The 12,231-nt window shown below is 43.7% G+C and overlaps 1 protein-coding gene across 1 annotated transcript; it reads left to right on the top strand.

Moving 5' to 3' along the window:
- Positions 1–1,451: 1,451 nt before the first annotated feature.
- entpd3 (ectonucleoside triphosphate diphosphohydrolase 3) lies at positions 1,452–11,765 on the top strand. Its single transcript, XM_034554359.1, has 10 exons — positions 1,452–1,509; positions 5,935–6,072; positions 6,403–6,520; positions 6,680–6,839; positions 7,916–8,075; positions 8,186–8,413; positions 8,944–9,207; positions 9,294–9,404; positions 10,079–10,222; positions 10,995–11,765. The coding sequence occupies exons 2-10, from the start codon at positions 5,938–5,940 to the stop codon at positions 11,181–11,183; spliced, it is 1,509 nt and encodes a 502-aa protein (XP_034410250.1). The 5' UTR covers positions 1,452–1,509; positions 5,935–5,937; the 3' UTR covers positions 11,184–11,765.
- Positions 11,766–12,231: the final 466 nt, after the last annotated feature.

Here is a 12,231-nt window from a genome sequence, read left to right as displayed (position 1 = left end):
TATAAAGCTGCTCACCCATCGCTGAAAACCAGAATTACACAATGTATTGAATGTGCTATGTGCCAATGTATCATTGTGATTTTGCTATATGTTACATTAAGTCATTTTTCTACAGGCAATTTGCAAACAATCAATAGAAATACAAGATACATTTAATATTCTTAGAAGTCACTGACATTGATACAGTGTGACAACAGTTCTATGTGTAATTGTTCCCATTAAATACAAATATTGTATTGTTCCATCCCTGGGAGTGTTGGATACATATTGTATTTCTATTTCCCTGTCTATCTCTTTCTCTCTCTTATAACAGGTTCTGTTGAGCTTTTCGGTATGCGCTCCACTTGGTCAGTTTGGGTCGGACTCAGAACCCTGAGACCATAACTAACACCGCTGCAATGCAACATTAGCTGTGGACAGGCACAGAGGTGCACACACTTTTTCAGCGTTTTTGTTGTTCTTGAAGTGGAGATGATTACGCATGATTCACAGTCACCACATTTAAGAGTAGACTAAAGACTTTCCTCTTTGATAGCGCTTATAGTTAGGGCTGAATCAGGTTTGCCCTGGTCCAGCCCCTAGATATGCTGCTATATAGGCTGCTGGGGGACATTTAGGATACACTGAGCTCCTCTCTCCTCTTCTCTCTCTCCTTATGGATGAATTTACATCTCTCTATTCAACATTACTAACCCTACTTCTTCCCCGGAGTCTTTGTGCTTTCCCGCCTCATAAGACTCATTGGACCTGGCTGTGTCTGGGTCCTGACCCCTTGCTCCTGCTTCAAGGTTCTGGCCTTATTGGTCCGGCCTCCTTCTGGATAACTCCTGCCTGGTGGGCCGGCCCCCTGCCTACATGGCCCTGCCTCCTGCCATGGCCCTGCTGATGAGCATCGCCCCTTCCCTTTTTCCCTGTGAAAGTTTTGTTGCTGTTTTTTGGGGATTATTTCCATATCCGATGTGAGGACCTGGGGCAGGGATGTCTTGTGTGTAAAGATTGTAAAGCCCTCTGAGGCTAATTTCTGATTTGGGGCTGTACAAAATAAACTGAATTGAATTATTATGTAATGCACTGACTGTATTGGTCCTGTTTTGATAATAATTATCTCTCTAACTGTACCTTTTGTCGCTGTTGTATGATATTGTGCAAGTGCAGCAGATACTCAGACACAATGCACTTTATCTTATTGATTGCATCAATTAACTTTACCATCGCTCCCCTCTCTCTTCTCACATTGTTTCATACATACACATGCACACAAACATACACATGCACACAAACCTGTGTCCGTGCCTAATCCTTGCACACAGACAGTGAGCTAGGACAGTGAGTCTTGCATCATTCATGGCCTCTGATGGGCTTGGTTGCTCCTCTTGACTGGTGTGGTGGGAGTGGTGAAAACTGGAGTTTGTAGACAACGCCCCTCCCACGTTCCCTCTCTCCCTCCACTCTCTGTTTTGTTGGGGTACAACAGCTCCTCAACTAGGATCTACAAACCAGCTCTTGAAGGTAATATATACAAACACTTCTTCTCTCTCTCGCTCTCTCGCACACATTTATATACCAGGTAACAGTAGTTTCATTGTGTCAATTGATGTACTGTGTTGTATGATATGGGCGTGTTTCCCTCCTTCGCCCTCATGAGGACCAGTCTCTACAAGCAAATGAAACAACATGTGCAAATCTACTTGAAGGGATCATGTGGGTGATGTCAGTGTAGAATCTAGCAATAGGAACTTAAGGGGTAGACTTGCTGCTTCCTCTGTTTGACTATTGTTTTAGAGTCGAAACTATTCACTATTAAATGGTAATTGGACTGTACTTGTATCACACTTTTCTAGTCTTCCGACCACTCAAAGTTCTTTATTATTATTGTTATGGACAGTCGCTGACATTGTTTAAGCAACAGGACACTGATGTTAAAAACTGAGCAATTCATTTTAATTTACTTTTTAAGTCTTTCTTTAAATGATTAGGTCAGTTAATCATAAATATTACTTCCTACCCCATACACACAGTATATTAATAATATTGCTAGTTGGGTATTTGTTGGCCAAGTTCAGCCGCATATGTGTGAGGCACAGGTTGTAATCACACCTCGTCGAGCAGCTTTTCCCTACATGTTTTTACCTGAGGTTTCTGTGGCAACTCTTATCAGCTGTGATGTAAACGAAAAACAAATGATGTCACTGCGGTTTGGTTACCGACTGCTGACAATGCAATGGAGGAGACAAATACGTTTTGAGGGGTTTAGGCAGCTTTAAAAGAAGCTTAAAAGCAGGAAAAACGGTTCCATAATAAACCAGGCTGAGACAGCACTGCCTATCAGCTGGTGCTTGACACAAGTTTGCAATTACTATGTTGAGAAATGCATGTCCGATATTTTTTTATTATTTTTTTTTATTTGCACAATTCAAACAATAAAATAAAAATCACAACAGAGATAAATGAATATCACAGTGCAGGAAGAGACAAAAAGACAACTGGGCTTATTTGAAGCCTCCACCTATATCATATTTAAAATTTTACAAATTTACAAACATAAAATGAAAAATGCATAAGATGGACAACAAAAGTAAAAAGAAAGAAAGAAAGAAAAGAAAGAAAGAAAAATATTGTAATTATATCGAGTCTGTGTAGGCATGTGTGAGCAAGTGTGAGCATGTGAAAGTGAGCAAGGCTTGCATTCGTTCAGGGATATTAGATTATACCCCTGTAGCATTCCCCACATGAGTGAAACAGCTAAACATTTTGATATAACAGCTAAAACAAGAAAGACATGAACACTAATCCATAAAAAAACTCTCACAAAACAGCAATTAGACTTTCTTTTAAGCAATTTTTGAAACATTTTATAGAATGACATTTCTTTGTTAGGTGGGAAAAATCTTTCCATAATTTGGTTCCCCAAAATATAATAGAAAAATGACCTCTTCTAGTCAGTAATTTAGGAGGATGAAGATGTGAAGATTTATGAGTTGAGTAAGAATCCATCCATCCATTATCAGCCGCTTATCCGGGGTCGGGTTGGGGTGGCAGCAGGTTCAGCAGGCCGACCCATGCCTCCCTCTCACCCGCAACACTTTCCAGCTCATTCTGGGGGATCCCGAGGCGTTCCAAGGCCAGCCGGGAGATATAATCCCTCCAGCGTGTCCTCGGTCTTCCCCGGGGCCTCCTACCAGTTGGACGTGCCTGGAAAACCTCTAATGGGAGGCGTCCAGAAGGCATCCCGACTAGATGCCCGAACCACCTCAGCTGACTCCTTTCGACACGAAGGAGCAGCGACTCGACTCCAAGCTCCTTACCCTATCTCTAAGGCTGAGCCCGGCCACCCTACGGAGGAAGCTCTTTTCGGCCGCTTGTATCCGAGATCTCGTTCTTTCGGTCACGACCCAGAGTTCGTGACCATAGGTGAGGGTTGGAACGTAGACGGACCAGTAAATGGAGAGCTTTGACATCCGGCTCAGCTCCCTCTTCACTAAGACGGACCGGTACAGCGCCTGTTTTACTGCTGCAGCCGCACTGATCCGCCTGTCGATCTCCCGCTCCACCTTACCCTCACTCGTGAACAAGACCCCCAAGATACTTGAACCCTCGCTTGGGGTAGGCAGTTTGTCCCCACCTGGAGGGAGCAATCCGCCGGTTTCCGGCAGAGCACCATGGCCTCAGATTTGGAGGTGCTAACTCTCATCCCTGCCGCTTCGCACTCGGCTGCAAAACGCCCCTGTGAATGCTGGAGGTCACGGTCCGAGGAGGCAAACAGGACCACATCATCCGCGAACAGCAGAGAGGCGATCCCGAGACTCCCGAACCAGATCCTCTCCGCCCCCTGGCTGCGCCTAGATATCCTGTCCATGAAGGTCACGAACAGGACCGGTGATAAAGGGCAGCTCTAGCGGAGGCCAACACCCACCGGGAACGTGTCTGACTTACTACCAAGGATACGAACACAGCTCCTACTGCAGGCGTACAGAGACCGGATGGCCCGTGCCAACGGGTCCGGCACCCCATACTCCCGCAGCCCCCCCACAAAAACCCCCGAGGGACCCGGTCGAAAGCCTTCTCCAGGTCTACAAAGCACATGTAAACTGGTTGGGCAAACTCCCAGGACCCCTCCAGTAATCTTGCGAGGGTAAAGAGCTGGTCCACTGTTCCACGACAGGGACGGAATCCGCACTTTTTCGTCTTGAATCCGAGGTTCGACAAACGGTCGGAGCCTCCTTTCCAGCACCCTGGCATAAGCTTTTCCCGGGAGGCTGAGCAGTGTGATACCACAATAGTTCGAGCACTTCTTGAAGATGGGAACCACCACCCCGGTCTGCCAGTCCATGGGCACTGTTCCTGACCCCCATGCGACACTGAAAAGGCGTGTCAACCAAGACAGCCCAACAATGTCCAGCGCTTTCAGCATCTCAGAGCGGATCTCATCCACCCCTGGCGCCTTGCCACCAAGGAGCTTTTTGACTACCTTAGCGACCTCTGCCAGGGATATGGGTGAAACCACCCCAAAGTCTTACGGCGCTGCCCCCTCTCCGGGGGACATGTTGGCCGGGTTTAGGAGTTCCTCAAAGTGCTCTTTCCACCACCCGACGATGTCCCCAGTCCGGGTCAGCAGTTCCCCCCCCCTGCTGAGAACAGCCTGGGGTAGACCCTGCTTTCCCTTCCTGAGCCGTCGGATGGTTTGCCAGAACTTCCTTGAGGCCAACCGAAAGTCCTTCTCCATGGCCTCCCCGAACTCCTCCCATGCCCAAGTTTTAGCCTCCGCGACCATCGCAGCTGCAGCCCTTCTGGCCCGCCGGTACCCGTCAGCTGCTTCAGGAGACACCTGGGCCAGCCAGGCCCGGAAGGCCTCCTTCTTCAGTTTGACGGCTTGCCTCACCCCCAGTGTCCACCACCGGGTTCTCGGGTTGCCGCCACGACAAAACCGATGACCTTCCGGCCACAGAAAGAAAAAAAAAACTGCTATTCATCAGGGTTTTTTTAACCACTCTTAGTCTGGGCTCTCCCCCGAGACCTGTTTGCCTTGGGAGACCCTACCAGGGGCTGATGCCCCGGACAACATAGCTCTCAGGATCACTGAGCCACTCTAACTCCTCCACCACGTTAAGGTGGCGATTCATAGGAGGAGTTGAGTAAGAATGAATCTGTGAATTAACTTTGAAGGTCTTGAAATTATCAGAAATATCTCCTTCACCTAAAAAAGTAACTTATACATAAAAATGCAAGTTAAAGAAATGTTAATATCATAAATAGTAGATTCAGATGAAAGACCAACAATCTTGGTTCTAGAATCATTAACCCACTGTAGCTTTTCTCCATTCAAGCACACATCTGGTGGATCTGGCATGAAACATTGTTTGTGCTCATTGAGTATACATTTGAAACTCAAACAGAGCAGTTTCTGACAGGTCATGTTTATTTATTCCATTTTCTGGAAATTATCATCATGTGTGTTTCTTTTCAATATCAGTTTTCGTACTGAAGGTTTCTTCAAATCTGTCAGAAAAGGTTTGGCACAAAACGTGTGGCAGCAATCTTATGTCAGATGGTGTAATTTAGTTCTAGATCAAGTTTAAATATACAATACGACAATATGTGGGAAGTATCTGGTTATCATTGTCCATGATTAAAAAAAAGTAAGCATTTCTGAGAAACTGAGAAAACAACTATTCAGCCAATCACGATCCACAGTTTTCCCTCCTGATTCTACTTCCTTTCCTTTAATGTGTTCGATAAACCTGATGGTATTGCTCACCACATCAATACTTTTAACACTGCCTGCCAATTCTTTTTTTAAATCTTAAAGTAAATAAAGTGTACTTTTATTGCTCATCATCACTTTTCAAACCGCTTCATGTGTCATCACTTTGAGAGCTACAATGCTTTTAGGAAAGCACTTCTTTTTTTTTTTCCAAATCCATTTCATGCCAACAGGAAATGGGTTCTAAAAAGCAAATGGGCTACAAGTGTCGCATAGCAGGAGTGCTGCTTCTACTTTTGGCCAGCATTGCTGCCCTTGTTGCTGTTGCTGTCATCCAGGACACGTGGAAGTTCAAAGAGTACAGCTTAGAGGTGAATATGTATATGTACACATAATAGTACACCTAACACATACTTCAGCTCCCACCCACTTTCAGTTGTGAATGTGGGCCAAGATGTTATCCAGATGTCAGGGTCAAGTTGAAAGGTTTTCTCATCAGTCAGCTTGGTGCTGTGTAATTTAAAGGGGTGGTGAGGGTCGCAGTGGCCTCTCTGTAGGTTAATTCAATCTTTATATTATCAGCTCTTTGCCATATTAATAGGAATTTTAAATAATTTACTAATCAATATAATAAGTGCAATCAGATAGAACAAATGTGACCCTGGAACATGATTATCTTTGTTTTGTACCCCTCTCTGCAGTATGGCATAGTGATAGACTCCGGCTCATCACGTTCCAATGTGCACCTGTACGAGTGGCCGGGGGAGAAGCAGAATGAAACAGGAGTTGTGACCGAGATAATCAACTGTCGCGTTTCTGGTGAGTCATTGTCTCCGCACCAAATGCAGCATTGCAGAGAAAAGTAAAAGCCAAACGGAACACATTTTGAAATACTCCGTCAATCTTCGCTTAACATTTATTGTTTTCCAGTGCCTGTGCTTAAAGGAGACAATTTTAGATTGTGCCTCGTGCCCACAGGTGCTGGTATCTCGGAGATGAAAGTTGACCCACAGAAAGATGAAGCCTCGTGGAATGGATTCCGTGAATGCATGCGCAACGTCACAAAAGCCATTCCTGTTGAAAAACACAAAACCACACTTCTCTTTCTGGGAGCGACTGCTGGAATGAGACTGCTGCAGTAAGAAAGAGTGACAAGAAGTCAGCTTCAGTGAGGAAGGATGAGACCAATTTAACCCCATTAATGCACAACATGTTTTTGATCAAAGCCCTCTCTATTTCCTCTTCCCATCAGTCTTTATATTCAATTCAATTCAGTTTATTTTGTGAAGCCCAATACCTCGGAGGGCTTTACAATCTGTACACATATGACATCCCTGTCCCAGGACCTCACATCGGATCTGGAAAAACTCCCCAAAAATAACTTTTCAAAGGGAAAAAAGAGAAGACAGAAGAGGAGGGGGGGGGGGGGGCGCATCAGCAGGGGCCATGGCAGGAGGCCGGTTCACCGGGCAGGAGGTATCAGACACAGCCAGGTCCAATGGACCCTATGAGACGTGAAGACACAAAGACTCCAGGGAGGAAGCAGAGTTAGTAAGGTGCAATGGAGAGATGTAAATGTATCCATAAATAAAGAGAGAAGAGGAGATAGGTGCTCAGTGTATCCTAAAACATCCCGCAGCAGCCTATAAGCCTATAGCAGCATATCAAGGGGCTGGACCAGGGCAAACCTGATTCAGCCCTAACTATAAGCGCTATTAAAGAGGAAAGTCTTAAGTCTACTCTTAAATGAGGTGACTGTGTCTGCCTCCCGGACTGAAAGTGGAAGCTGGTTCCATAAAAGGAGCTTGATAACTAAAGGCTCTGGCTCCCGTCCTGAATTTGAAGACTCTAGGAACCATGAGTACCCATTTAGTGAGTGCAGCTCTCTAGTGGGGCAATATGGTACTACAAGCTCCTTAAGATATGATGGTGCATCACCAATCAAGGCTTTGTAGGTGAGGAGAAGAATTTAAATGTGATTCTTGATTTTACAGGGAGCCAGTATCAGGCTAAGCTAACCATCTCCTGGCCAACTCTAGCTTTACATGTAGCGTACAGCCATGAGAGTAGTATCAATGTTCTTATCTAACTCTCAGCAAGAGAACAATAAATAAATACGTAATGTGTATTTAACAAAATATGAAACAATTTCTGTCACCACTCCTGTTTCAGGTAAGATCTGTAATTCTCTTGCTTTTTCTGCTTTGCTTTAAGTGAGAAGGATGAACAGAAGTCCGATGAAATCCTGGGAAGTCTCAGAGAATACCTGAACACGTTGCCTTTCAACTTCCAAAAAGCTTCCATCCTTTCTGGTCAAGAAGAAGGTCTGTACGGGTGGGTCACGGTCAACTACCTCATGGGAAACCTCCTAACGGTAATCCATCTGGTCAACGTGTACTTCTTTCTCCCTATAAATGTAAAGACTGTAAAAACTGGGCCATTACATGGCTGAACACATACTGACCTTTCCCATTATATTTGTAGAAAAACCTTTGGAACCTCTACGCAAACCCCGAAGGTGAAAAGACGATAGGGTCCATGGACCTCGGTGGAGCGTCTACACAGATTGCCTTCGCAGTCCAGGAGGATTTAAGGGGACCTGACTACTTGCATGTCAAACTGTACGGTTACCCTTACAATGTCTACACACACAGTTTCCTCTGCTATGGCAAAAATGAGGCTGGGAAGAGGATTCTGGACAAAATAGTGAAGGTGCACACCTTTTTTTTCTGTCTTCTGTGTGCGTGTGTGTTCAGAAGAAATACAAAAAATCCTATCCTCCACATACCATGAGGGTGAGCATGGCAGTGGGAGTGTATGCTGTTTTGCATGCATGTGCAGGCCAACATCCATTAATGCCCAGTTAAGAACTGATTAGTGAACACTGCTGTCCCGGAGTTACTAACACCCAAAGAGACAAGTCAAGAATGCATTATGTCATAAAGAATATCGATCGACCTGTGTACGTCGTCAAGCTAATCTGCGAGAAATGCATTATTTCTGGCAGTTTATAGGTATCTGTGGAAATCTGCTATGTAGAGAGAATATGTTATGGATATATATTTGCCGCAGGGTCCTGGGATCACATGTTAGCTTAAAGTTTGAGTATATAAGTCATGATAGATGGGGTATGTAAATGCATGAGTAATACTGTTCTTATCTCATCCTCACATGTCTATTCTTGGCACTCTCTTTTTCGGAGCCTCCATTTTGATATTTTCTTCCTCCTCTTAACATTCCAGGAATCATCCGACCCATCCTACATTATTAACCCCTGCTACCCTGAAGGTTACAACGTCACCATGATGGCCTCAGAAATTTATGACACAGAGTGCACAAAGAAGCCAAAGGACTACAACCCAGATCGAGAACTCTTCATGGTGGGAACCTCCAACTCAGACAAGTGTGGCAGCTTAGTGAAGTCCATCTTTGATTTCAAAACGTGTTCCTCACCCCAGTGTTCCTTCGATGGGGTCGAGCAGCCACCCGTCGTTGGAGATTTTATGGTAACACGTGGTGCAAATAGAACACGTACAAGAAAGGAGATGAAGATGACAAAGAACTTACGATGTGTCTCCTCTGTTCCTGCCAGGCATATTCAGGGTTCTTCTACACTGCGAGGGGGCTCGGGAATGAGGGAGCAACAGATCTCATTACGTTCAACAACTCAGTTAGGAAATTCTGCCAGTCCCATTGGACAGTGGTAAGTTCTTCCAATCGGTATAGACAGCTAGAGTAAAAAGAAGAGGAGAATAGGTTGGACAGGAGGCTGAGAAGAGAACAAAGAGAACTTAGGAAGAAAACATATACTGCAGAAAAGGAAATCTTTCTATACACTAAGTGGTGCAGCAAACTGTACCAAAGGTCAACCCTATTTCACAATCATTTTACTCACTGAGAACTCAACAGAAGACAGCATTTTCTGTCTGTTTTAAAACCTCTGGCTTAGGTATGCCAGATTGTGTGAGAACATGTCATGCTGTCTGATTTAGTGTTGGCGTTTCTGTTGAAACAGAGACTTTACAATTACAATACAGATTAGGATTGGTGTTATATAATGATCAGTAAGATGTCTGGAGATTTTAAACAAGCTGGCGGAAAAAAAGCACTTCAAGTATATTCCTGCCTTATTTTATTTGGCCCATTATAGAAATGTTTCAGCATATCAGGCCTCGACATATCTGGAGGGACGACATTTTATTCTAGCCCATTTTAACTGTAGAAATCAGTCTTGATCACAAATGATGTCTTGTCCTTATTTTAAAGTGTTTCATCATCACCTCGACTACAACATTGATATCTTGTTATTAGTGTTCGGCTTCATCATTCTTCTTCCTAATCACAGGCCACACTTGTCTCTGTTTCTCTTCCCTACAGCTGAGGGCATCTGAGGAAAGGAAAATGATCTCTGATCACTACCTTAAGACTTACTGTTATTCAGGTCACTACGTCTTCGCAATGCTGGCGGATGGATACAAGTTTGACAAGGAGACCTGGAAAAACATTAACTTCCAAAGAGAGGTTGGTTGAGAAAAAAAAAAGAAAAGCCAGTTCACATCCACTCTTTTTATTCTCTGTGTTCATCTAGCATTGCAAAAAAATTTAAACGCCCATATGTGATCAAAATGAGACATAGCCATCAGAAAATATATATGCCAATTTAATGAGAGTTGCTATGCTTTAACTGACAATATGTTGTCATGTTCAGGAACAGGCATTGCACAGCGTTTAACAATTGTGAATGAGGCCACCCATGGAGACCCATTAAAGATGGTTCCCTGGCATTTAAAAAGTTGAGGCCAGAGTGAAAGACCGGCAATGTATTGCTCTGTTACGGCCTGAGGTTATGGAGCGTCTTTCACAATGGAAGTCCCTCAACAGAAGGGGATTCCTGATCTGTGACACGCAGTCTATCAGTCATGAGTCATAAAGAAAGGCAGAATATGAAAAAGTCACACATAACAGCCGTAGTTTCTGAATTGCAATGGAGTTACCCTTTAGACTTGATCACAAAAAAAGAGTTCCTCAATGGCTGTCTCTCCAACAAGAGAGTAGTGTGCTGTGCTGCCTGGGGTCTTCAGGGTGCCTGGGAGTCTGGTGGTGGGATACATCCCTTTTGATGAAATTACAAAACAGACACACCCATCTTTGCCATGCGCTATAAATGATTGTTTCATATTCTCAACTTCCCAAGAAATGCATGACAATACTAGTAGCTGCATGCACAATACTGAAAACATACCAAGTACAGCATGGACATATACAGTCTTCTCTTCTTCTCTCTTTTCTCCAGGTGAAGAAAACCAGCATAGTTTGGAGTTTGGGCTACATGCTGAGTATGTCCAACATGATCCCGTCTGAAGTGAAAGAAATCCCGCCCCTGACCAACCCTGTCTTTGTCGGCCTCATTTTTCTATTTTCAGCTCTAATAATCATAACTGTTGTCTTTGTTTTCGTGTTCCTCATTCGCGCTTGCTACTGAGAGTTTCAGTCACTAAGGAATTGTTCTGCCATTGTAAACCTCGGGGCTGCTGTCAACCTGCAAGTAGTGGGAGCGGGCTACAGCAGCATTTGCCTAGGCACTGTATTTTTTCAGCCCGAGCCATTTACTGCCTTCAATTTCAATAATGAGAGTTCACGAAAACCGAAGGAAAAGCCTCAAAATGAAAACCTCTCGCTGTGTATCCTTCTCCTGACTTTGAGTCTTTGAGCTCGCTTCACTTGTGTGACTGGTTTTATTGAGCCATTATAAAAAACCTAAAACATGAATGATGCACAGATAATATAATGGAACCCAGATATGTCCACTAGTCGCAGATTGTGCAATCTTAAAATGCCGCTGCATTTACGATTGTGTGATTACAGACATGGACCCTCAGGCAAACCATGAGCTATTCACTCACTGATTGATTCTGTATTATACATGTAATTGCACTTAATGGGTTTCTCTTTACATACAGTAGGATGGCCCTTTGCCATGGCCCCTTTTGCTCGAAATAACATACCCAAACTAAAAAAGGTGTATCTCAGCAACCACAAAGGCTATTTGAATAATGTTGGTGTTATAAAAAAGGCAACCCATTTGTGCTTTTTTTCAGATGTATGAATATTAGTATATTTGTTACTGGTTAAGAGTAAATAAAGATGAAAGACAGCCAAATGTTCAGGTTTGCCTAGGAAAAAAAGCACTTTCAAGATGATTATCTCTTGAAAGGATGGAGAGCAAAAGGTCAAAAACCACATTGATCATAGCACACTATGTGAACAGTCTCTCTGCAAAGTTTGACTTTGAAAAAGCAAAGCAGAACAAAGTTAGAGAGGTTTTAGTACAGATTAATTAGGCGAAATAGGCATTTGGGCACCATCTGTGCAATTGGAATTTTCTCATGTAAAAAAACATATATTTCACTTGTATATTACTTTTGGTGTTCAATACATCAAATACAGTAGCACTTTGTTGATTAGAAGAAGAAAAATTAAAAAAAAATTTTTTAAAGACAAAGATAATCAACATTTTTGAGTAAAGCGCT

Source organism: Cyclopterus lumpus, chromosome 16, assembly GCF_009769545.1.
Source record: "Cyclopterus lumpus isolate fCycLum1 chromosome 16, fCycLum1.pri, whole genome shotgun sequence".
Taxonomy (NCBI): Eukaryota; Metazoa; Chordata; class Actinopteri; order Perciformes; family Cyclopteridae; genus Cyclopterus; species Cyclopterus lumpus.
This window is presented reverse-complemented; position numbering and strand designations above follow the sequence as displayed.

What these genes read in the sequence shown, in the direction of transcription:
- entpd3 (XM_034554359.1), top strand. Translation starts at nt 5,938, where the DNA reads ATGGGTTCTAAAAAGCAAATGGGCTACAAGTGTCGCATAGCAGGAGTG. An exon ending in AATCAACTGTCGCGTTTCTG is followed by an intron (nt 6,521 to 6,679) that starts GTGAGTCATTGT and finishes TCGTGCCCACAG; the next exon opens with GTGCTGGTATCTCGGAGATG. An exon ending in CCGTCGTTGGAGATTTTATG is followed by an intron (nt 9,208 to 9,293) that starts GTAACACGTGGT and finishes TGTTCCTGCCAG; the next exon opens with GCATATTCAGGGTTCTTCTA.